The 25,610-nt window shown below is 57.6% G+C and overlaps 1 protein-coding gene across 1 annotated transcript; it reads right to left on the reverse strand.

The window, feature by feature from the left end:
- Positions 1-375: 375 nt before the first annotated feature.
- Positions 376-24,806, reverse strand: PLOD1 (procollagen-lysine,2-oxoglutarate 5-dioxygenase 1). The gene is made up of 19 exons (XM_081146178.1): positions 24,635-24,806; positions 18,433-18,524; positions 17,408-17,541; positions 16,821-16,984; positions 15,418-15,530; positions 13,983-14,046; positions 12,470-12,567; positions 11,565-11,666; positions 10,912-11,043; positions 9,267-9,388; positions 8,093-8,197; positions 7,586-7,711; positions 7,169-7,310; positions 6,231-6,344; positions 5,608-5,673; positions 4,902-5,006; positions 3,593-3,739; positions 2,514-2,639; positions 376-1,236 (listed from the first exon to the last, which is right to left on the reverse strand). The coding sequence occupies exons 1-19, from the start codon at positions 24,708-24,710 to the stop codon at positions 1,081-1,083; spliced, it is 2,184 nt and encodes a 727-aa protein (XP_081002304.1). The 5' UTR covers positions 24,711-24,806; the 3' UTR covers positions 376-1,080.
- Between the last annotated feature and the right edge of the window lie 804 nt (positions 24,807-25,610).

Here is a 25,610-nt window from a genome sequence, read left to right on the forward strand (position 1 = left end):
TTAATAAATGCCCCGAGTTGTCAGTGCCACAAGAAGAGTCTTCCAGGGTGTGGCGGGGCCACCAGCAGTTTGGAAGTTCTCTATTCTCTGAGGTTCGTGTTTGCAGGAAAGGCAGTCAGCGAAGGCTTCAGAGGGGAGGTGACACCCAGTGCAGATCTTGACAGATGGAGCAGCGTGCCCCAGGTAGCCTGTGCCTGGCTCTCGCGTATGGGTTTACAGAACATACAAATGACACCAAGATCCAGGCTTGTTTGGGAAACACAGACCCTCAGTGTCCTGACGGCCTTTCTTGCCAATCGTGGGCTCTTAACACCTCTCCCTGCAGACCCCCGCCCTGGCACGCATGCACTCAGCCACCCAGGCATCTCCCACTCAGTGGTTTGAATGACTTTTAATAGAAACTCTCCTGCCTCTGCCTGTCCCTCCCTCCAGCGACATCCGGGACAGGGTGACGCAGTGCAGTGTGTGGACATATCACTCCTTTCTCCCCAGCAAGGATCAAGTAGAGGATGGCGCTGTGGCCTCCATGCCTTTCCTGCGTTCCAGGAAGTCTGCTGAGTCACCATCTCCGGGGACAATGTGTTGCTCCATGACAGGAGCCAGGAAAGGGGGGGCTTCCACAGTCCCAGGGTCAGGGTGAGGACCTGAGTCTGACCCAGGTCTCGCGTCTACCGGAAGCTTGAAGCGGAAGGCCCTGGGGCTCAGCTCTGCCTGGGAGGAGCCCGGGGGGTGGCCCCTGCCCCTAGAGTCTCTCTTCTGCTCAAGTGTCACAGACGGAAGAATCAGACGATGGGGGGGCTGGGTTTGTCAGGAAGACAAGTAGAAAAGTTGAGTTGGTACAACACAGTGAAAGTGAACAAGCAGCCTGGGGCTGGGCCCAGAGCACCAGGAAAGCCAGAGCCAAGGAGGTGTCCTCGCCTTGGCCTGCGGCCCAGTCTCTCCGATGGCAGCTCCAAGAACAGCGGGAGGTCAAGACCCTGGAGACCGTGACCGGGTTCCCTGGGACCCCGAGGCCCCAGAGGCTGCTGGGCAGTGGTTGTTGGCAGAGAGGAAAAGTCCGAGGTGGCCGGGCCTGGCCACTTAGGGATCGACGAAGGAGACGGCGATGTAGCGGGTGCCCTTGGTGGTGGGGAGCCCCTCGTGGTAGTGTGTGAGTCTCCCGGGGTGCATGAGGGTCCAGCCCTTCCGTGGGGCTCGGATGGAGCAGTTGTAGCGCAGGAACCGACAGCCCCCGCCCTGGGAGACATGAGGTGTCAGTTTCCCAGCAGGAAGCTGGGCCCTTCCCCCACCGCTCCCCTCTCTTCTCCCATCTGAGCCCCTCCAGCCAAGCGCCCTCCGCACAGCCTGCCTGGGATGCCCTGTGGAGTGACAGCCATGCGCTGCCTAAGGAAGTCACTGGGCAAGGCAAGTGATCAAGGTCAGGCAGCTCCGGGCAGATGTTGGGCACACCCTTTACCAGCTTAGTGACCAACCTGAGCCTCAGTTTCCCCTTCTGGAAAATGAGCGTTAAACTGCACAGGGTTGTGAGAATTCAATGAGATGATACAAGTAAGAGTTTAGGGCTGGGTTTCTCAACCTCAGCACTATGGACATTTTGAGCTAGACAGTTCTTTTTTTTTTTTTTTTAATTGCAGTAAAACATGTAACATGAACAGTTCAGTGGTATTAGGTATATTCATACTGTTATACAGCATCACCACTATGGGCCAGATAATTCTTTCTTATGGGGGCTGTGTGGGCATCCCTGGCCTCTACCCACTAAATGCCAGCAGCACCCCCATAGTTGTGACAACCGAAAATGTCTTCAGATATTGCCAATGTCCTCTGGGTGGGGAGGGGGGGGAAATCCTCCCCTATGAGAACCCCTGGTACATTGTCAATTCTCAAAAAAACATAGGTCTTTTTACGGGTGTCCTTCACAGTGCCTAACCTAGGACTAAGTCCCGAAAAACTCCTTAAAAATAGCTTATGGAATGAATGGACGGATGAATGGCTCCAAAGCTGATCACACCCGGAGGCCTCCCTTGGGGTCCTGGGGCCCCAGAACTGCTCCCTCCTCGCCCTCACGTCTTCCTGGTTTCCCCAGATTTCCCTTCCAGGCACAAGCCTGTGCCCCATACCCAGGCTAGCCTGGGTTTAGTCATTCCCAAAGCCGCCCTCTTCCTGAACTCCTCGTTACTAACAGCTATCATTCCTGAGTACTTACTATGGGTCCACGGGAGAGTTCGCAGGATGAGCTCATGTCATCCTCACAACTGTGTGGAGGGCACCCAAGTTTTCCTCCTGGGCCCTCGTTCTAGCGTGTCTAAAGCCCTCTCCCTCCTGCCAAACTGTTCTCTGAGCCCACCCCTCCCAGGAAGCCTTCCCCAGGGACCTGGCGCCCTTTCTCTCTGGCTCTTTAGTCCTCTGGTGCTGGTGCATCCCGGGCCCCTTAGCTTCAAACGCCCTGCAAGCTGCCCACCAGCCAGCCCTCCCTCCTGCCTGCCCCCTGGGCCGGGGCGGCCCCTGCTCACCTCATAATCCACTCCGACCCTGTTCAGGGCAATGTTGATGGTGAAGGTGGAGGCGTCGTGGTGTGGCATCAGCGAGGGCTGCTCGTCGGGCTTGTAGCGGACAACAAAGGCCAGGTCGAACTGGGCCTGCACCAAGGAAGTGACACAGAGAACCGAGTCAGAGGCTCTGCGAAGGCCGGGAAAGCCAGGGGTGTGCAGAAGGGCCCCTCATCCAGTCTGCTGGAGAGTCGGCTCCCTGGGGGCGGGTTTATTGAACACTGTGTTCTTTACTGCCTGGCACAGAAAACGTTCTCAATAAAAATGTGGGGAGGAGCCTGGCCCACGTGGCTCAGTTGGTTGAGAGGCGGCTGAGGAATGTACCATGAGGTTGCCGGTTCAATTCCCGGTCAGGGCACAGGCCCGAGTTGCGGGCTCCGATCCTGGGCAGGGGGCGTGCAGGAGGCAGTGGATCAATGACTCTCTCTCATCAATGCTTCTATCTCTCTCTCCCTCTCCCTTCCTCTCTCTGAAATCAATTAAAAAAAAAAAAAAAGCTATTTTTAAAAAAATGGGAGGAAGGAAAGGGAAGGAGAGGAGGGAGGGACAGGTGGGATGAAGGAATCTAATCCTCACATCCCTTTCTGGCAACTCTCTAGGCTGGTGATCCCTGGAAGGCAGGGCCCAGGCACATGTATTTGGAGAAAACCATGGCAACGAGGAAGTGATGGAGGGAGGGAAGCACCAAAGCCAAAGAGGCAGTCAAGGGATTCATGAGTGAGCGGGCTAAAGGGAAACCGAGGGAAGAGGGCAAGCTGACCACTGACTGGGGGCCTGTCTGGTGAGCTGGCATCGCAGCCACTGGTGGATGCAGCTCTTAAGGACACAGAGGAAGGACACAAATGGTCAGGTGATATCAGAGACCAGAGGCAGAGTGGCCCCACGTTCTCTGGCCCCAACACCTGATGGGAGACTTGGCTCCGGCCTGGAGACCAAACATTCAGTCCTCTGCCCAAGCTGGGAATGCTTCTCTCCCCTCCTTTCGCCCCCTCCCCTCCCACTCCACCCCGGCCTTGGTCCCCACTGCATCCAGGCCTACCCACCCTGGTATAGTAGCCGGGGTAGAGCTTCTCGGTGATGGGGGCGATGTACTCCACCAGGAACTTGTGCCACTCCCGCTCGAAGTTGATCTGGTTCATGTGGATGTCGATGGTCGGCACGTTTTCGTAGCCACCCTGGATGCGGTTGTCCTGGAAGGGACCCAGAGAGGGAGGTAAGCAGAATTCTATGACACCCCGATTCCAGCTACCTGTCTAATCCCCTCCCCTGACCTTGAACCTGATGGGATAAGGTTAGGTTACAGGGCAAAGATGAAGGGGTTTTGCGGGTGTAATTAAGGTGACTAATCGGTCGACCTTGGTTTAATCAAAGGGAGACATGCTGGGTGAGCCCTTTAAAGGAGGACCTTGGAAAGAGAGAATCTTCCTGCTGGCCCGGAAGAGGCAAGTCATGGTCAGTTCCAGAGCTGCAAGGAAAGGAATTCTGCCCTGTGAGCTTGGACTAGGACCCTGAGCCTCGGATGAGCACCAACCGGCTGACACCTTGATGGCAGCCCTGGCTACCCTGGGCAGAGCACCTAACTAAACCACACCCAGAGTCCCAACCCACAGAAACCCGGAGACAGATAATAAACGGGTGTTTAAGCCATTAAGCTTGATGGTAACTTTTTATACAGCATAGAAAACCCATGCAGAGAGCCAGGGTTAATTCAGGCACGAGAGTCCCACGGCAGCCCGGTCACTGCAGCCTATGGGTGAGCCAGACCCCAGAATGCAAGGGCCATGCCAGTTACTGGGTTCTGGAGATTAATTCTGCCTCCAAAGCACATGATTAGGCAGGTAACCAGAACCATGGGTTAGTCAGCTGCCAGGTCAAAGCTAGCCAGTCTCCGAGACACCGGCCCAGGGGCTCACAGCCTTTAAAAAGGGTTCCTGGACTTTGCGAGATGCGGGCAGGCCTGGGATTCCTCCTTGAGCAGAGCGCCCCTTGCTTCTGCTGTCTGGTGACGCCGCTTCCTAATTCCTCCCTCATCCATACCGCTCATCCCTCACCCGTCCCCAGCCCAGCCTGGGGAGGGGGCTCCGTCGCTCTAATAACAAAGCAGAACCTGGAAACCTCGCACCCAAGGCTCAGGCAGCTCAGTCGCCCAGCAGCAATGGCAGCTCGGGGACCAGCACTCCACCCCGTTTCTCGATCCCCCTACTCCTAAGCGCCTGCAGGTACCCTCTCCAGCGCCCCCATCTAAGAGTCCCATAAAGGTTGGCGAGCGTGCCAGGAAAAAAGCCCAGGGGGCAGGCGTGGGTGGAGGGGCAGCCTCCCAGCAGCCCCAGTCCAGGCGCCTGGGGTTCCCACCTTGTTATCTCCCAGAGACCACTGGCCGTAATGCTCCATCTCCTCCACCAGCTCGTCACAGGCCGTCTCCGTGAAGATGGGGAACCAATAGACGTCCGGGCAAGGCTGGGGAGGGCGAGGATTCGGTCACAGGGGTCCAGAGTGGCACCACCTCACCCTCACCCCTGAACCATGGCCCTCTGCAGAACCCACCGCAGGCAAGACCCCTAGTGTGGTCCATGCCCTGCCCCACCCCAGTCTGAGAGCCTCTGAGTGTCCCCATGAGGGTCCCCAGGGAGCCGGGACTCAGTGAGATGCTGAAGGAAGAAGGAAGCAGAACTCAGAGCTGGCCAAGGTCACAGAGCTACCCGTGTGTTGGAATCAGGGGAGCAGAGGCCGGCAGGCTCTGGGGGAAACAGAGGTGCACCTGCTTCTGACTCCTGGCCGATGGGCCATGGTCTGCAGTTGAGACCACATTTGGGTATATTTTTCTTCCCTTTCCTGCCTGGCCCAGGGAAGAAGCCTAAGGTCCCCAAGGCCCTGCAGACTCCAGCTGGAAAGTGCCAGAAGCAGGAAGGGGCCACCCGCTGTCCACTCTGCCAGGGCACAGAAAGGTGCCTCCCCTCCTCCCCCAGGTCAGCTAGTTTCATTCCTCCGCCCTCCATCCCAGCAGCAAGGGTCAGGTATAACCCAGCAGCTCTGTTCCCAGGACGTGCCCCGGCCTCACCATCTCCACCAGCTTCCCCGCCAGCGCCTTGGTGTAGTTCTCGTGGATGTACTTCTCCTTCCAGTCCTGTGGGGAGGGGAGAGCGAGCTGGGGTCCTCAAGCCTGGCCTGGGCCAGCTGGGACTCACCCCTTGCTCAACTCCATGGGATGGTTCCTCCGCCCAGGCCACACACAATGCAAGCGAATGTGTGTGTGCCTGGGGGAGCTGGGTTGGGTTGCGCCTGTGCCCGCTGGGTGCACTGTGTTTGAGCGCAAAAGTGTGCCCCCAGGAGCAGGTGTTTGCACATGTCTACACGTGTGCATGCATGCAGGTATAGGCCTGTGCCCACATCAGCCACAAGCTCACAGTGTCTGGGAATATTGTCACAACTTTCTGAGCATCACACTCTCAGGGGCAAGCCAGGCTGGGACAGTATACCCATTTTAGAGCTAAGATAACTGAGGCCCCAAGGGTTGAGAGGCTCAACTAAGCCACAGCTGATGGGTCTGACTCCTAGTCCCTCCTCCACTAGATGGCGCTGCCACTCAAAACACCCTCCTCTCCTTACATCCAGCCCCACAGGCTACAGGATCACCGCGGGCCCCTTCCACTCCCACCCCTGTCCACCCACCCAGGGCCTCACCTCAGGGTTGCTGAACACCTCCCAGAGGTCATTGTGGAGGTGGGTGGTCTGGTAGTTGTCCAGGGAGAGCAGGTGGCCAAAGGTGTGCCGGTTGGTCAAGAACATGAACACATCCTGGGGAGAGCAGGCCGGATGAGAGACCTTCCCCCACCTCCCCTGCACGCCCAGCGGAGGGGCACGACAGCAGCCTCCTCTGCCCCCCACGTTCCAGTTCTAAGATCAGGGAACCAATTACGGGTCACCCGAAGTCCCCGGCACCCAGCGTAGACCTGACACTGGGGATGCGATCAGGGAAGGCTTCCTGGAGGACTGAATGGGACTGAAAGAAATGTGCACAAAGGATGGTGTTCTGATCCTGATGTTTGGGGCACAGGGGAAACATCAACATGCTGTCACATTTTTAAAAATAGCCACAGCCCGGCCGGGTTGGCTCAGTGGTTGAGCGTCGACCTAGGATCCAGGTGATCGGGGTTCGATTCCTGGTCAGGGCACATGCCCGGGTTGCAGGCTCGATCAATGACTTTCTCATCATTGATGTTTCTATCTCTCTCTCTCCCCCTCCTTTCCTCTCTCTGAAATCAATAAAGATATATTTTAAAAAAATAAAATAAAAATAAAAATAGCCACAAAAAAATATTGGGTGGGGCACAGATGTCTCTTGGGCACATTACTTAGAGTACATTTAGGTAGAAAGTTTCGTTTTCTTTAGGTGCTCTCAGAAATATAAATAAAATAGATGTTGTGAAAACCAGTCTGCTAAAATGATTGCCACAGACCCTGAGGACCAGCCTGCATGCCAGTGCCCCAAGTGCCCCCACCAGGCCCTGGCAGCCTTTGAGCAGCCCTGCTGGAAGCTCAGGAGCTCCAGGGCCCACGGTGACATGGCAGCCCACCTTCCCTGTCAACAGGGCCTCTTCGGACCGCCCCGCGAGGCTGACCTGCTGCCGGATGTTGGCGCAGAAGGACATGTCGGGGTCCAGCTTGCTGTGGTGGAACAGGTCTGCCTGCTGCAGCTCAGCCCGCAGGGCACTGCCCTTGATCAGGTAGATGTTCGAGATGTAGGGCACGTTCCAGACGCCACTGAGGGAGAGGGGACCACAGGCCGGTGGTGAGGGTCAGAGACTAAGGGCCAGTGGCCAAGGGGAAGGGCAGAATAGTGCTGATTTGATTCCCCCACCCTGGGCAATGGGCCCAGGATAATTGTCGGGAAGTCTTTCTGTGTGTCTAACTGCAGTCTTCCTCGCTTCAGGTTCAGTGGGAATTCGAGGGCAACAAGGACAAGAATACTGGGGAAGGCCGTGCTGCAAGGCCAGGAGGAAGACAGGTGAGGGAGCCCCCAGCCCGCAGATACTCACACACGCCGCCCCTGCACAATGTCCACATAGTCCTCGGAGCGGGCGTAGTAGCCATCTGCGCTCAGTGCCCCCCAGAAGTTCGACCACAGCCTCCCGTGGCGGGTCATCAATGGGGCGATGACGTTCCTAAGGAAGGCAGCACCTCAGAGGGGTCCCTCTGCCCACTGGGAGTGTGGGGCAGATCGAACTAGGTGTGAGGGAGGGTGTGGGGGGGTTGTTTCAACCTGCAAGCACCTCCCTGGGGCAGGGCATGGAGGGGGGTCTGGCCCATCTGACACCTGCTCTTTCCTACAGGGCAGCCAGGAACAGAGGGCGGGGTGGGGGTGGGGTAGCTTAGGGCGTGGCAGGGAGGGGGACCATCTGGGACCAAGACAAGTTTCCAGGCTGCGGCAAGCCCAGGGTGGTAGGTGAGGCCAAGGCAGGCGAGGGCTCCCAGTCCGGGCCCGGGCCTATCAGGAGCAGTGCTGGGCCAGGAGCCCCGCTCTGAGGGCCCACCCCCAGCCTCACTTGTTCTGCTCAATCAGCAGGCGCAGGATTTTGGGCTCCGTCAAGGCCACGTCGGCATCCACGCTGAAGTAGTAGGTGCAGCCATGGTCCTGCCGGCACAAGTCCCTGCAGGCAGGGGAATGCCGGGTCAGTGGGGTTGGGGCTCCAGTGCCAGCCTCCCCACCCAGGGTCTCGGAGCCACCCTGCAGCTGCACTCTCCACCCCAGCCCACACTGTGATCACTGGGTACCGGCCAAGGCTCTTTAGAGAGGTTGGGTCAGCCCTGGGGCAGGTTAGGACCAGCAGCCTCGAAGGTCCCACCTGATTGCAAGACCCAAACCCAGACGCAGATCCCAAACTCTCAAGATGAAGGCCTAGAGCTTGACAACTGGTATCAAGCGCCCTGAAAAGCCTGGCACTGGGAAGGCGAGGCCCACAGATAGGCCCCTACACTGCCTGGGGTCAGGGGGGGTAAACTGGTTCTGCCCCCCCCATAGGGTGTTTGGTAACTTGTTCTGTTCCTTTGTTCATCTGGTCCAGGGCTCAGTAAAGTATGATCCGTGGTCCAAAGCCAGCCCACTGCCTGGTTTCGTGTGGCTCGTGAGCTAAGAATGGTTTTACATTTTTAACTGGTTGGGGGAAAGAGTCAAAATTAGTTGCATGAGAATCATATGAAATTCAAACTTCAGTGTCTATAAATAAATTTTGTTGGGAGCCCAGCCACGCTCGCTCACACTGCCCCAGCAGAGTTGAGTGGCGGTGGCTGAGCCCACGAAGCTGGTTTGCACAGATTCACAATCTAGTCCTTTATAGGAAGGCTGCCAACCACGGATCTGGACAGTCTAATTCTTCTATAGTCAGCAAAGTACTTGTTTGTTTTAATAATAAAGGGGAAATCAGAGATTGTTTCTCTGCTTGTCAGCATTTATCAACTCCTGGCCCTTCAGTCCTTTCTCTTTCTCTTATTTGCTTCCTAAACGCTAAGGACGCTGCTCAGCCCCAGCCAATCGCAGGACACAGGATAGTTCCCCATTTGACAGATGGAAACCCTGAGGCCCAGAGAGGGGCAGGAACCTGCCCGAGACCACACAGCCTCCTGAACGCCTGTCTCCCAATCTGGTGCCCCTGACACCATGGCCCCTCTGCCCACTACTGTCAGCAGAGATAACCACGGTCCCGCAGACCCCCAACTCACGCGCACATGTTCCTGGCATCAGCGTTCGCCACGCGCGCCTCGGGGCCCACCAGCTTCACAGACTGGTACTCGGCACCATGCTCCGCCACGAAGCGCTCCGCCTGAGCCTTGTGGTGTTGTTCCTGGAGGGGGCGGTGAAGATGAGGGCACAGATCCCACCCAGCGACCACAGCACCTTTGCTACTGGGGGCTGCTCCCCTTCATTCCTGGCACATCCCTGGCCACCTGCTTCCCTGAATCCACATCTTTGCCATGCCAGACCTTCTGCCTGGAGTGCACTTCTCTGGCCACCCTCTGACCACCCTCCCCTAACCAGGCCAGGCCCACAGGCCTCTTAGGAGCCTCTGTCCCCAGGACAGCATCCCCAACCCACAGGCCCCACATCCAGAGCCACTGATTCTGTTGGTCTGGGGTGGAGCCGACAATTTGCTTTATTACAATACGCTCCAGATGATGATGCTCGCACCTCGCTTTGAAGAGCAAAAGCCCACACCCAGGGCCCCCTGCATGGTGAAGCAGAGAGAGCAGATCTTTAAAACCGAACCCGGGGTTTAGAGGCACGCCTGGCCCTGCTACAATCAGCTGTGTGGCCTCAGACACGTCACTTCCCCTGTCTCAGCTTGAGTTTCCTCCCCTGTAAAAAGGGAAGGCGATCAGGCCTGCCTCACAGGGCCACTGTAAGGAGTCGACAAGTCAGATGGAGCACACAGTAGGTCCTCAAATGCTGCCTGTGACATTTCTCTTTTTCTACTCAAAGTCACAGTTCACGGGTATGCTGTTTGATGTCTCCAGGGAAGCTGGGGGCCTCCCAAGGGCAGGGCCTACATCCTTCTGTCTCCATGTGGCACAGCTGAGTGAATGTGTGTGACGCAGGCGGAGAGCTCAGCCGAGTGTGGGGGCCCAGGTCCCTGGGGGTGGGGTGCAGGCTGTCAGGGCTGAGAAGTCTCAGAAGGGAGTGACCCTAGATGGGGCAGCTGAGAAACTTTAAGGAAGACAGGAGCCTGGAGAGCAGGCAGGACTTGAAACAGTATATCTGGGCTCCCAGGTAGGGACAGTGGGAGAAGCAAAGACTGAGAGCTGGGACTTTATCCGGGTAGGAAGGGGAGGCCTGAAAGGGAGGGAACCAGGAATGCGGATGCCAGGGCTGCTCCCCAGAAAGCAGCAAGCCTCCGGGGCCCTCCCGATTCCCTGGAAGATACTGAAGGAATGAAAACAAGTTTGACTATCATCAGATCGAATTAGGAAGGCCTGATTGGGGCTGGGAGGGAATCGGTGACCATGACAACAGCTACGAGCACCTACTATGTGCTGCCTGTGAGCCAGGCACTCTTCTATGTGCTTCACATGTCAACTTGGTTAACCCTTGCAGCACAGTTATTATCTCTAAGAGACAAGAAAACGAAAGCACAGAGAGGCTAAACAGCATGCCAGGGTCAGCCAGCCACTGCAGGCAGTGGTGCTGGCTTTCAGACCCGGCCGGTCTCACTCCAGAGTCATCCCAGTAATTTGGGGATACAGCCCTCTGCTCACTGCCATTCGGCCCAGATAAGCCCGCTTCGGTCAGTTCCTCAGAGGTTGCAGGACACCTTGTGAGGCCGGGCCCTTGACCCAAGCCACCTAGCAACCCCGAGCCCCTGCTCCTCACGTGGTTGTGAATGAAGAGCCGCATCCGCTTCTGGGGGTAGTGGAGGCGCAGCAGCCGCTGGAAGAACAGGGACAGGAACGGCGTGGGCTGTTCGATGAACACGCCAACCAGGACTACGGGCAGAGCTTCATCCTGCATGGGGAGGGGACAGCAGAGTCCAGCAGTGTCCAGCCCCTTGGGTGGCCTGTGGGATCCGGAGCCAGAGGCATGTGGCGCTAGCAGGAAAGGGGCCTGGGCCGGGGAGCTCCGAGCAGATGTGCAGCTGGGCAGAGGCAGGAGGGCAGGAGGGCAGGAGGAAGCCCCTGCTGGGGACCAAGAGCCATGACTTGGAGCGAGGACCAGTTGATGGCAGGCTGTTGGGAGAGTTTGGCTGGCATGGGGATTGAAGTGGGGCCGTACATGAGGAATAAGGTTCGTGGGATGGGGAGGGGGCTGCAGGAGAGCCTGAAGGACCAGGCAGAATAAACTGGAACTTAGGCATCTGGGGGAAGCTGGAGCCATGTGTAGTCTGAGAAGGCTTCCAGGAGGAGGTGCCTGGCTAAGGAGGAAGATGGAACCCCAGACAGGGAGATGATCCCTTCACCTTCCACCAAAGACAACAGTCTCTTCCAGAGTCACCCATCCTCCCCCACCCCAGCTCCTGACAGCCTTACCCCAATGCCCTTGAGGCTCCGCAGGCCCTCGTCACACACGACGCAGCCAGTCTCAAAGGTCCAGAAGCGCGGGATGTAGTTGCCCAGGTAGTTCAGCTGCAGCTGTGGGGAGCCAAGGGTCTGAGAGGAGCCAGTCCCACCCACCTGTGGCCACTGAGGCCCATCTCCCTGCGCCCCTGGTGGGTCCGCACCCCAGCCATCTGCCACACCCGACGGGCTTTACTTTGGGGGTGCCTAGAAGAGCTTGGTCACACACCCCCCCCCCCAGAGGTCACCACAGCTACAGGAGGACAGAGGGAGGGCTTGGTGCTCTGGTGCTTTTCCATCTGTGAATGGGCTGAGAGCTTGTAAAATGCAGATTCCCGGGCCATGCCCCTCCGAGATTCCCACTGGCAGCTTTTGGGTGGGGTCAGAAAATCTGGGTTTTTAACACACTCCCCTTCCTCTCCCTTCCATGTGATGCTGATTGGGATGGTTGAGGACCTCCCTCAGAGAAACGGGTTGTGAACCAGAGGCTGGTTCCCCAGGGACGAGATCCCCAGGGGCTTGTCTGTAGTGCCAGGAGCATGGGGACCAGTCTGTCCTGCTCATGGCTGACTAGGTCTCATGCCCTGGTGCAAACATTCAATAAATGTTGCTTAAATGAACAAATGAGTCTGCCCTGGGGTCATCAAGTGTGGATGATTTGGGCCCAGGGCTGGATGGGGACAGTGGCTTCCTTTGTGTCCTGTGGTCCAGCAGGATGAGCAGGGCCTCACCCACCACCATAGTAGGAAAGAGGCTCCACATTGAACTCAGATTTAAGGTCAGTGCCCATGGGCTCTCGGGGCCTAGGTGGGCGGCCCTGGACCCAAGGAGAAGCTGACCCTCTCCCACTCTCCCCAGGGGCCGGGGCTCCTCCCTACCTTGGTGGGCCCGTTGCCATGGATCAGGACCGGGAGTGTGTCGTAGGCCAGGTTCCGAGCTCGAACGTGGCTCATTTCAAACTTCAGCACAACCTCATCTAGGGGTGAGAAATGACAACACCATCCAGTATGAGACCCAGAGGCCAAGCTCAGGGGCTGACGGGCTGGGCTTGAGTCCCAGCTCTCTGCCAGTGAGCAGGGTGTGCCCTTGGGCTAGTCACTTCACCTCTCTGAGCCTCAGTTTCCTCATCTGTAAAATGGGGATAAGAGTGAGAGGATTCCATATCCGGCAAGCACTTAGCACCATGCCTGGCTCCGGGTGAGCACGGAATCCACAGCAACCCACATTAGTTACTGTGATTACTTACTAGAGCTAAAAGCCGGGGAAGGGAGAAATGAAGAAGACCTGGGTATCCCAACTCCAGACACAACTCAGAGAAGAGCCACTAACAGGGTCTGGGAGGCGCCCACTCCGACAGACACGCAGAGCAGCGCTGAGTACATGCCAGCGACACAGGGAGGTCTGGGAGGGATGGGGATAGGTCCTATCCTGGTGGAGAGAGTTCTGGTGGCACCTAATCCCCATGCTAGGACCCTGTTAGTCTGCACATAAGACAGGCAGCTGCCTTGTTCAGCAGTTATAAAACCCAGAGTGGCCCTTTCCAAGGCCTGAGAGGTGCTGGGGAGGGAGGGCTTTGTGGTGGGTCACCGTGTGAGGCATGGTGCTAAGTGCTTGCCCCTCTATGCAAGCTCCTGGCCCACCCAAGGGGTGATTTAGACCCAGCTTCTTAACCTAGGCTCATGAACTCCCAGAAACCACAGCAAAAGGGTGTGATGTTCCCACACCTTCCCGGGAGAGGAGCCATAGCTTTCCTTGGATTCGTTAAGGGGTCTATTTATACCATAAAATCACCAATCAGTGATCTGGTCCAACTTCTCTTTTCTAAAGATGGGGAAGCTGAGGCCCGAGGTGTGTGTGTGTCTGTGTCTTGCCTGAAGTCACCCAGCAAGCTGGTGGCAAAGCAGTGTCATCACCAGCCACGGACCTGGGGTCAGCCCAGGGGCATTTTGGTTTCAAGGACCAACTGGCCTCCGCTTCCCAACTCCCTGCCAGTTCCGTCCCTGCCCCCTGCCCAGGAAGCCTTCAGCTGGGAGGCAGAGGACAGGGGAAGGAGGTGAAGCAGGCTCACCCATAAGGACCAGGGATCCGGGAGAGGAGTACCTGCTGTGTGCTCTGCCCAGCTCCTCCCAGGCTGAGAGGCTGCCTCTCTGCCCTGGTGTTGGGTGGGTTCTGTAAACTGATCTCATGAATCTCCTTCCTCCACCTGCAGAGACCTACAGCTCTGCCTCAGGACACCCAGGTGGTCTCTGGAGACCTGGGGATGGGGTGGGCAGCAGGCAACCTCCCAGTACAATGGACAGAGAGGAACCAACCCTCTCTCCCCCTTGGGCTCAGGCCCTGCCTGGAATCCTCCTTTCCTCTCTCCAACCCTTCCCTGTGGGGGCTGCTCACCCAAGGCTCCGTCCAGGTTCTGGAAGATGCGGCAGCGGTGGTCCAGGGTGATATTGATCCGATCCTGCAGGAGAGAGGGCACCGGGCTGCAGCAGGGACAGGCCCTGGCACAGGACAGGGCTCCATCATATCCACTGTGGGCAGCCTGCCCTTCCACCTCTGCCACTTCCTCTCCCACATCTGCTTTGCCCAGTCACACCAGGCCAGCTGGGAGACCTGGGAAGGCCAGCCAGTGGCCAAGCTCCTGGGATCTACTGGCCTAGTGGCTCCATTTACAGAGAACCAGGGGCTCTCAGAACTGGAAGGAATCTAAGGAAATAGCTGGCTCCACTACAACCACTATCACCACCATAATAGCAAACACTTGTTTAGCACTTTACGGTGTGCCAATCACTCTTCTAGGCATTATATATACATTAATCCTCACAACATCCCTACGGAAAAATTCCACCATCATTGCATTTTACAGATTTAAAAAACAAGGCACAGAGAGGTTGGGTAACTTGCCCAAGGTCACACAGCTGGTAAGTAGCTGACTGGCATTTGAACCCAGACAGCCTGACCCTGAAGCCCCTGTTCACGGGTACAATGCTGCCGGTTCCACTGCACTGTGTCTCACGGAGCCCTAGGCCAGGCCAAGAAAGGGCAAGGGGCACTCTAAGCTCCGCCCTCATCCCATGTAGAGCAGCTCCATTTTTATGGTTTAGTCCCTGGGCTTCTACAGTGATGTCACTGGAGGCAAAGGGGAAGGAGGAAGGACCGAGTTAACAAAAAAGTCGTTTATAGTTTCCACTGTACAGGCCCAACTGCTTCATTTCATCATAATGATGATAAAAACTGAGACCCAGAGAGGGGAAGTGGCTTACCCTAGGTCACACAGCACTGCATGGATAGGGGTTGGGGGAGGAAGCAAAGCAGAATCCAGAATCCTGACCCCTAAGAGCTCCCTGAGTTTCCTGTCTACCCAGAGGCTACTGGCCGGGTCTGGGGCTGCACTGGCCTGGTTCTGCTATCTCCACTCCCCTCCCTGACCCCTGCCTTGAGACAGGTTCAGTGGCCTATCAAGCTCTCATCAGCCCCCCAGGCACCTCCCCACCCCAGCAGAATAGGGGAGGGGCAGCTCAGCCTGTCATTCTTTTCATCAGCATCACCACCACCTGACATGAAGTTGTAAATTCCTGTCCCCCACTTGAGGGTCCATGAAGGCAGAGACCCCCAGCTCTCTGGTTCATTGCCACATACCTGCCCTGCACCTGTCAATGTCTCCCACACAGTGAGTGCCCAATAAATATCTGCTGAATACATGAGTGAATCGATGAATGCATAAATGGGGGTGTCAAGGCCAACCCAGGGATTCAGGCCTGGGAAGGGCTGCTCCCAGTGCAACCTGGCTCATGGGATCCAGGGTTCCCCAGCCCCACCTGCTGACTCTTACCCTCTTCTCTGGGTCCAAGAAGATCTTGGTGTAAAAGAGCTGGTCGCTGTCACTGTCCTGGCCCTCCCACTCGGCCACCAGTTTGCTGAGGTTGGGGGCATAACCGATGAAGCCTGGGGATTGCAGAGACAGACACTTAGCTTCCAGCCTCTAAGCTAGGGGACTCTTCCCAGTCTCCTCTCCCCTCCATCTCCTATTCCTTTATCCACAAGACCTGCCTCTTCTCAGAAGTCCTCCTAGATTGAGGAGAGGTGATGTCTATAGACTGGAAAGGGTCTGCCAGTTAGTATCATTTGGTGACAAGTTTGCACTGAGCCCAGAAAGATCAATGGTGCCCACTAAGCTGCACCACCAGCTCAGGTGCTAGGAACCACACAGGCGGTGAATGAATGGAGTAGACCAGGAGTTCCTGGAGAGCAGAGCTGGTGGGCACAAGCTGGAGCCCTTTTTTGACAGTTATCTGGGAAACTTGGCCGAGAGAAGGCAGAGGCTAGGCTAAGGTCACACAGCACATGGGGGCATAAAGGGAAACACCCACACAGGTCCCTGGCTATGGTGCAGACTGGTGACAGAGGAAGAAAAATAGGAGGAGGTGGGTAGCCAGTGAGGGCCCCACCCCAGGGGATACCTATACCCCAGCGCCAGGGCCAGGTATCTGCACTGTGCCAAGTCTCTGTGCTAGTGAGGGGAAATGGCTGCTGGGGGCAGGTCCCCCTTCCGGGGCTGGCCAGAGAAATCCAGAATAAATTAAGGAAAATCCTCGGCAGTGGGAAGCCACTCAGTGATGAGTGTGGATCTGCTGCTGGGTGGAGAATGGACGGGAAGGGGTGAGGGTGGAGGCTGGCAGAGCAGTCTGGAGAGTGCTACACATGGCCAAGAGCCCAGTGAGGCGGTGGCAGTGGGTGTGGACCTTGGAGGGCGGATTTGAGAGAGCTTTTTTTAAATCCTCACCAGAGGATATGTTTATTGATTTTAGAGAGAGAGGATGGGAGAAAGAAACATCAATGTGAGAGAGAAACATCCATCGCTTGCCTCTTGTATGCACCCCATCCAGGGGTCGAACCCGAAACCTGGGTATGGGCCTTGACCGGGAATCGAACTTGCAATCTTTTGATGTACGGGACAGCGCTTCAACCAACTGAGCTACCTGGCCAGGGCCACAGATCTTTTGATGTGGGAGTCGTGTGACCTGCCAAAGGACTATGGTTGGGGGAGGGCAAGGGAGGAATGGGGGCGACTCCCAGGTGCAGGTGGGTGGCTGTCAATGAGATGAGGAAGACAGCGGGGGGTGGGGGAGTTTAAGGATTAAAGAATCAGGATATCCTATGTTTGGGATCTGAGAGACATCCCTGTGGACACCAAGCAAGGGTGGAGCCCGCCCAGCCCAGCCACACACTCCTCACCTCCGGAGCCCAGGAACCTCTTGCCGTCGGACACCATCGGGTACTTGGCCTCTAGCCTGCGGTCCGGGTAGATGAGCTCCTCCGCCGAGAAGACCACCTGGCTCCTGGCCTGCCGGAACTTCTTCAGGAGCTCCCGGGGCCCCGATGCAAACACCACGTCATAGCTGCAGCCAGAGCCAGGAGAAGATGGGGCAGGGGTGAGCAGGGGCGCGGTGAGGGCCTAGGAGGCCGGGATCGAGGCTTCTCCAGTGCCCCTCCTCCCACGGTCTAGGGCATGGATCTGCTCTGCTGGCCCTGGCCCTGCCAGCAGTGCTTCCACCCCCACCCAGGGCAGAGATGTTTCCCCTAACTCAGGCTCAGGGCATGGCTCGTCACACCTGGGCGGGTCCCCCGCCCATCTTTTCACTGAGAGCGGAAAATGGGCTACACCAGAGGGTCTTTCCTGGGCTGCAGAGACCTCCCTCAATACTGTAGGCAACCTTAGCCAGAGCAATGCCCCCTCATCCCACATGCCCTGGGAGGACTTCAGTTAAAATATTCCCCTACCTCTCTGCTGAGGGGCTGCCCAGGGAGCCCCCAGCACTGACCTGTCTGTGAAGAGAATGACCAGGTTCTCCTTGTCTGCATACTTCTCCAGGGCTTTCTTCAGCAGCCGAACCTTCAGCCCTCCCCCAGCCGATGTCACCTTGTCTCCATTCCAGTCCTCCCCCAGGCCCAGCGCCTGCAGAGAAAAGCCCACTGAAGGTGGTCCTGTGACCATGCCCGGGGGATCAGAGTGTCGCATCCCTCCCCTCTCCCATAGCTGTGGCGTGAGCATGTGACTCAAGCAGAGCCTATCAGGGTCTTCTCTGGGCCTGTTCTGTTAAAATTAAGGAAAGACTGTCCTTTCTGCTGAGGCTGAGAAGCTGGGGAACCTGAGTGTGTGGCTGGTGGTCATCTTGCCACCATATAAAGAGAGTATGTCTGCAAATGAAAATAAACAGGGCCTAGAAATGAAAAAACAAAGGCTTTCCCATGCTTGAACCCCTGGATCCAGCTATGCCTGAAGCAATCCCCTGGTTCAAATCTCATTCATATGAGCTAACACATTCTTTCTGGCTTAATGCCGCTAGGTTGCAAGTTGTGTAGGCAGTGACATGGTTTGTCTCGTCCATCATTCCTGGTGCCTACCACTGTGCCTGACACAAGGAGGCACTCAGCACACAGCTAAATGGAGGAATGACTCCCTGTGGGCTCAGCCCCATGGGCCACACACACAGGACACACACCCACGATGCCGACTGACTGGGCATTAGCCGGTGTTTCTTCAGAGCAGAGTCTGTACAGTAAAGTCTCCAGACTGTGGTCATCCCCAAATCACCTGGGGGGAGCCGTGGAAATGCCAGCGCCCTCTAACCTAGCCACGTTCCCCCGAGGTGAGCTTCGCACACTAGCACTGAGCACCACCACACACCTCTCCAGTCTCACTTTGTCCATACTTTTCATCTCCAATTTTCAGGCTTCCAGAGGCTTTCCCTGTGGCCCCAAGTCAGTTGGGGAAGGGTGGACACCCGGCTCCTGGACTCTCCCTCCACCCCTCGGTTGTCTCTGCCCCACCTGCGAAGCCCCTCACCTGGATCTTGTAATTGAAGAACTGGGCTGACCGCTTGAAGCGCCGGAACCCCTCGGTCTCCTTCGTGGCCACCGTGAGAACTAAAAGGTTGTCTAGGGACAGAGAAGGGGGTGGTGAGTGGGAATAGACGATGAGGACAGGTGACAGGCAGGAGCAGGTCGCTGTTCTTGTCAAATCCTGCAGGATGTGTCTCCATTTCCATTACAGGCAAGAGCCCAGGGCCCAGGTAGGAAGGGATGCGCCTAAGATCGCTCAGTTGGTTAGTGACAGAGCTGGGACTGGACCTGGTCTCCCGATTCTCCTCCAGGGTTCCACCCACCAGGTAACTGACCAACACGACAGGAAGTGTCCAGAGGAGAGGTGTCCTCATCTTGCATTGTGGGACTAAGTCTCTCTGGCTCTAGGGGGCTCTGGGCATAGGGGCAGAGGGGAGGACTCGCTCTGAATGCCAGGAGGACCTCTCGGGCCCATGCAGGACATTAGCCCAGAGACAGCCACCACTATCCACAGCTGCACCCAGGGCAGACATTGCTAATCAATCCCACAGACTTTCCGGATGAGCATTACTCATCCTTGGCTTCTCCCAACACCGTGAGAACCAGTGGGAGGCAGCCAGGAATGGAAACCGACTTGAAATCCTGACCATTGACCAGAGCAGCTGTATTACCTTTTTTTAAAAACTATGTTCTTTATTGATTTTAGAGAAAGGGAGAGGGAGAGAGAAATAGAAACATTGGTGCATCAATATTGATAAGCTGCCTCCTGCTGGGGATTGAGCCTGCAACCCAGGCATGTGCCCTGACCAGAAATCGAACCAAGTGACTCTTGGTTCGTGGACTGGTGCTCAACCATTGAGCCACACCGGCCAGGCTCTGTATTACCTTTTTAACAAGGGACCTCTCCCAGGCTTTGTAGCGCAGTTTCACCTCTACAACAGAATCTATGGGAAACAATTCCCCAGAAAGCATTTCCAGGATCCCTGGGGAAGCCCCTCCAGGCCACACTGTGAGGCTGCTTTCTCTGAGTAGTGAAGGCTCTGTAGCTGACCTGCCTGGTCAGAAACCTAGCTCTGCTCCTTACCAGCTAGGGGACCCTGGGCAAGTCCCCGACCTTTCTAGCTTCAGTTTCCCCCCTTGTAAAATAGGGATTAATAACACTACCTACTTCCCAGGGCTTCTGGACTAATTCCATGAGATCGGGCCTGTAGAATCCTCTTTGGGATGCTGGCACATGCTAAGAGCTGTTACTGGTGCTGATAAATGAGAAGCAAATACCTTGCTCTGGCATTCAAGGCCCTTGCTGACCGGCCCGATGACGTACTCATTCGCTCCACAGAGGGGCCCTCCTCCAGCCAGGAGTCCCACCTTGCTGGGCTCCTCCCTCCTGCCAGGGCTTCCTCTCTCTACCCTTTCTCTAGCCTTCTTCCAGGTCCCAGAGCCAGGGACAGTGATACCTCTTCCCTGCCACCACCTCTATGAAGCCTTCTCAGATTTTTCCTGACCTCTCTCCCTCCCTCAGAGGCAGGACCCCACTTTGTAGCGCTCACCATTGTTCCACTGGGTGACCCTTGCTTCCTTGGGGCCCAGGACTTAACACTTCCAGGTGAACAGACCACCAAGTGGCATGGCCAGGCCAGCAGGGGCAGGTAAGGCACCCCACTCCCGCCCCAGGAAGTCAGGAGGAGCCAGGGCTAAAAGAACAAAGGCATGTGGCTCAGCTGGTTGAGCACCATCCCGTACCCCGAAATGTCTCGGGTTCGATTCCCAGTCAGAGCACATGCCTGTTGGATCCCCAGACAAGAGGCAACCAATTGATGTTTCTCTTTCCCTCTCTCCCCCCTTTCCTCTCTCTCTAAAAATCAGTAAAAAATATGTCCTCTTGCGAGGATTTAAAAAAGACAGGAAGACTAAAGGGCCCAGCCTAGCAGGGCTGGCTGAGCAGAGGGGCAGGCTGCCGCCTGAGCAGGGCGTTGGCGCCAAGGCCCAGCAGGGGATGGCAGGAATTCGCTGGGGCTGGGCCCAGGGACCTGGGGCAGAAGGGGGGGATTCACTAGGCAGGTGTGGAGAGGGGAGGCCTCACCACCTGACCCTGGGGTCCAGGAAAAGGGGTGCTTCTCACCCTTGGGGAAGGGCTCCCCCTAACTCCTGCGAGGATTGTTAAGTCCCCCCTGTCTCCACCCAGGTGAGGAGAGCCAGGGCTGCCAGCTCTGAGGCCCTCTTGTTATCCACAGGGGCTACTGGGGACAGGAAAAGTGTCACATTTCATGGATGGAAAAAGCCAGCCTGTGTGCCTGTGTGAGATTCTGGATTCTCCATTAGACCAGGGCTCCTGAAGTCAGGCAGCAAAGGAGGGAAGGGGGGATGGGGGCTGTGTCTTCAGGCTCCTTTTCTGCGGTTTCTGCTTCCAAATAACAACAACGATGGCTGACCTTTACTGAACACTGCTCGCCAGACTTTGTTCTAAGCCTCTACACACACTGACCGCATCCCCTTTACAGTTAGGAGCCCAGAGAGAGCAGGTGGGCGGGGTCTGGTGCTCCAGGGTGACACCCTACACCCTACGGGTGGCCCAGAGCTCTGACCCAGCCTGCAGAGAGCTGGGAAAGGATCTCACCACTTAACAGAGACGGAGCTGCGGCTGGGCCCGCAGGAGAGCTGACACCCAGGGCTCTCGGCCCTCATGACCTGCTGTCCAAAGTTCAATGGTGGTTTCCCCAGACAATGACCCGTGACCGTGTCAGCAGAGATAAGCAGGACAGCAGAGGGGAGTGGCCAAGAGAGAGCGGGCCAGTAACTGAGCCTCTCTGTGCTGCTTCTTCATCAGCAAAAGGAGAGTAACGACAGTAATGTACCTTCCTCCAGAGACTCCTAGGAGGGTGAAAGGAGCGAATGTCCATAAAGTGCTGAGCACAGCCCCTGGCCATGGGGCGCCACGCATTCTGGTCCCAGGGAAGCTCCCCTGGGACGGGGAGAGTGTAAGGGCTACCAGGGTGGAGAAGAGCCCCTTCTGAGAGGCTGAGCCAGGGGTGGGGGGTACAGACACCTCTCTGGGGTCCTAAGAGAAGACTGAGAGCTCCGGCTGGGTTCATTGTGCTCTGGCTGATGTCCCCTTTGTCCCAAGCAGTGCCAGCCCAGGCAAGGGATTGGATGGTCAGTTGGCCTGTGGCCTTGGCTCTCCAGGCATTGTCATGACACACCCAGTCTGCTCTCTGGGGAGGTGGGAATGAATGAAGCTCACCCTGGAAAGCCATAAACTGGGTCAAGCAGAACAGCAGGAGATGGGGATCCCCAGCGCCCAGGAGTCAACCTTGCCTCCCACAGTCTAGCAGCCTTGGGTTTCCACAAACTGTGCCCTCGTGACTCATACACATCCAGCCAGGCCTGACTCGGGGGGACATTTCCATCCCCTGCAGTGTGACCGAAATGTGATGGCATGACCTGGAGCACCCACCCAAGCCCAGCTAACATCCCTGGAGCCTGGGATCTCAGCAGCTCTAGGCTCCGGTGGGTTCTTCCCTCTCCATGCCAAGGTCTGCAAGGAAAGGGTGAGCCCTGGGAGAGAGCTAGAAGCCTCTGCAAAAGGCAGAAAGGGCCATGGGGTGTCTGGACTGTCCTGGCCCCTCAGCTCTAAAGAAATCTGCTTGTTTGGATGCTGCTTTGTTGAAGGTCTTTTTCTGTCCCCCACATTGGTCTTGGGGCTCCCCCAGGACAGGGTAGAGGATCCTCCCTCATGCACAGGGCTCTCTGGGAACAGATGGTTGTGTCTCCCCCATCAGACTAGGCATCCACTGGGGAGAGGAGCTCTGTGTCCCCCCACAGATTGGGAGCCCCCTAAAAGTGAAAACTGCCCATCTTTCTCTCCATGTGCCAAATCCATGTTTGGCTTAGTGGTGCACAAAAGTACCTCCACCCCAACACTTCATAGTAAATTCTGTGCCCCACTACAGGCCTTGCTGTGCTGTCCCTGTGCCTGCCCCAATGGGACACTCCTCAGCAGCTGCCCCATCCTAGCCACCTAGTGCTGGAATGGGCATCCCAGCCCAGCCAGGAGAGGGAGGAGCTTGCTCTTTGGGGGCTGCTGGGCTGCACCATCCCAGCAGCAGTCCGTGGCCAGCTTGGGCAATGCCTGCAGGAAAAATTGCCATTCCACTCTGTCCTCTTGGCCAGCAGGCTGAGGGTCACACCTTACCTGGGTCTGGGGGAGCTGGGCAGGTTCCTCCAGGCAGTGTCTCCAGGCAACAGCCCCCCACCCTATCTAGAGGAAGAGTTCACAGGAATGAGCAGTGGGTCTGAGTCCCAGTCAGTGACTTTACTTTCAACCAGCTGTGGCAATCTTAGATCAGGTGTTTAACCTTTCAGAGCCTCAGTCTTCCCATCTGCAAAATGGGGCTAATGAGTCCTTACTTATCAAAAGTGTCCGAATGGAGCAAGGGAAGCACAAAGCCTCATCTTGAGAGCAGCTTGACATTAGTCCCATGCCCAGGGACCCGCTGTCTCTTCTCCATCCATGAATGCTTATGATCTACTAGGTGCTCTACCTGGGTCATCTCAGTGACACCCTCAATCCTGCACACTCTGTGGGGGCTGTCTTGCACCCTCTCATCACCTGCTGGGGGTCAGGATACCTGAAGGCTTGTCACTGATTTGGTCCCTCCCCAAGCACCTCTCTGGGCTTCCTTGCGCAGGGCTAGAGTTTCTCTCATGGGATGCGCTGGGGTGGAAGGAGTTCACATAAATGGAAGCAGAGGAACTCCCAGCAGAGGCCCAGGGAAAATAAAGGCTATTATAGGGTTCCTGGCTCCCAGCCAGTGAGTGGCCACAGGCCCTTTGCACACACTACCAGCCCAGCTGTGCTCAGCACTTCCCTCACTGGATTTTTTGACCTGTCTTACTGCCCTGCTGGGATACTCCAGAAAAGATGGCAGCACTGGGCCAGAAAATGTCTTTATGGGCCAGGCATTGATCTGAACACTCAACAGGCCTCATCCCATGGGATCCCTGGAAGAACTCTAGGAGTGAGGTATTACGGCCCATTTTGCAGGCTAGCACACCAAGCCTCATGGAGATCAAGCAACCGGCTTTACCAGAGACACGTGGCCTTGGGCACAACGCGGCACAAAGGAATACTCAAGACATGACGGTTCCCATCCCTTCCCCTGGTCCAAGGGTCTGCTAAACTACTCCCCCACCCCTCCAGCTCCCAGGTTCTCCAGGTGAGTGGGTCCAGGGGACAGAGGATCAGGGAAGGTGTGGCCAGTTCAGATCTGCTCCCCCGGGACTGCCAGGATCCACGCCCTCTGGGGCTCCCAGATGCTCAGCGGGCAGCCCTGCAGGGGGCCCAGGCAAGGCAGGGGAGGAGAGCTGCACCCACTCAGGATAGTGGGGCCCACTCTGAGACCCCATCTGCCTTGGAGGTGAGGATGCAACACTAGACATGAAGTCCAGAAGGCCTTGGAGCAACCACTCCGGGGCTGGGAATCCCTGGTTAGTCAGGGCACTTGTCTGAGCCTGTTTGCCCACGTGCAAACTGGAGAGAGTAAGACCCACGGGGCAGGGGCAAGGCAGCCGACAGAGGGCATGGCTTAAAGTGCCAACAGCTCTGCCAGGGAAACCACCCCTTCTATGCCCCCACCCCACCCACCCCACCAGGTGGCCTCTCATCCCCTTGATCTCTTGTGGGGGGGCAGCTGGGCTCTGGAACTCAACCTGGGTGTTAACCCTGGTTCCCAAGCCCACAAGCGGCCTGACCTTGGGCAAGTGAACCAACTCTAGAGAGCCTCAGTTTGCCCAGCTGAAAAATGGGGATAACAGAAGGACGCACACCCGAAGGCTGCCATCAGGGTGCTGAGCGGGACTTCGGCTGTCCCTTCCCTCCCAGATGTGGGAACCGCAACCCCAAGAGGGGGAAGTGATTTTGTCCTAAGTCACCAGCGAACGGATGGACAAGTAGCCGCAGCTCAGACACCCGCCCTGTCCCCCCGCAAGCCCGGGCCTCGGGTACAGACCGGTCCTCCCCGAGGCAGCCCCAGCTCAGCCCTCCAGCCCGGCCCGCGCGCCCCCGCCCGCGCCCCCGCCCGCGCCCCCCGGCCCGCGCCCCCGGCCCGCGCCCCCCGGCCCGCGCGCCCCCGCCCGCGCCCCCGGCCCGCGCCCCCGGCCCGCGCCCCCGGCCCGCGCGCCCGGCCCGCGCCCCCGCCCGCGCTCACCCTCGGGCCTGGCGTCCCCCTTCGCTTGCGCCCGCAGCAGCCAGCCCAGCTGGGCCAGCAGCAGCAGGGGCCGCATGGCCGGGGTCGCGACGTCCGCGGGGCCCGCGGGCCAGCAGGCTGGAAACTTCGCGACGAGCCCGGCGGCCCCGCTGCCACGCACTGGGCCCGCCCCGGGGCGGGGCCGCGCCGCCCGCCGCCCCTCCCGCCGCCTCCCTGGGGGAGGTTTTCGGGCGGCGCCGCCGAAACGGAGGCCTCCCGGTTGGAGCAGCTCCGCCCGGCCCGCCCGGGCTCCCGGGTCCTTCCGCCCGCCCGCCTCCCCCCCTTCTCCGGGGTTCACTGCGAGGCCGCCGCTTCTGCCCCCCAGGTTCCGCCCCGAGGCTTGAGGACCTCAGTCACCCAGAGCCTCAGCTCGTCGCCTAACGCGGGGTTGCGGTCGCACCTGTCCAGGGGTCTTGCGCGGGGTAGGGACCGTGGTACCCGCGGCGGCCTTAGAACAGCCCTGTGGTGCGCCCTCAGTCAGACTCAGCTCTCAGGGTGTCATTGGTCCTTCCCCAGGCCCTCGGGCGGGAAGGTCTGAACCCCCAGTGGGGTGGGGTGGGGTGGGGTGGGGGGACGGGGAGGAATGTGTTCCGAGGCGTCCGCGCCCCTGCTGACACTCCTGGCTGCTGGAAATGAAGAAGGCTTATCACCACCCCCTAAAAAAAGGGAGGCACTTAATTTGTCTTTCTGTCCCTGGGAGGCAACTCCAAGCCATGGCAGGTCCTGCTCCTGGCGTCTCAGGGATGGATGGATGGATGGATGGATGGATGGATGGATGGATGGATGGATGGATAGATGGGATGGATGGATGGATGGATGGATGGATGGATGGATGGATGGATGGATGGATGGATGGATGGATGGGATGGATGATGGATGGGATGGATGGATGGATGGATGGATGGATGGATGGATGGATGGATGGATGGATGGAATG

This window comes from Miniopterus schreibersii, assembly GCF_964146895.1.
Source record: "Miniopterus schreibersii genome assembly, chromosome: 8".
Classification (NCBI taxonomy): Eukaryota; Metazoa; Chordata; class Mammalia; order Chiroptera; family Miniopteridae; genus Miniopterus; species Miniopterus schreibersii.

Excerpts from the sequence above, each read along its gene's own strand:
- PLOD1 (XM_081146178.1), bottom strand. The coding sequence starts at position 24,710 with ATGCGGCCCCTGCTGCTGCTGGCCCAGCTGGGCTGGCTGCTGCGGGCG. Across the intron at positions 17,542-18,432 it reads TCTTCAATTACAAGATCCAG|GCGCTGGGCCTGGGGGAGGA; the intron begins GTGAGGGGCTTC and ends TTTTCTCTGCAG. Across the intron at positions 11,667-12,469 it reads ATGGCAACGGGCCCACCAAG|CTGCAGCTGAACTACCTGGG; the intron begins GTAGGGAGGAGC and ends GGCTCCCCACAG.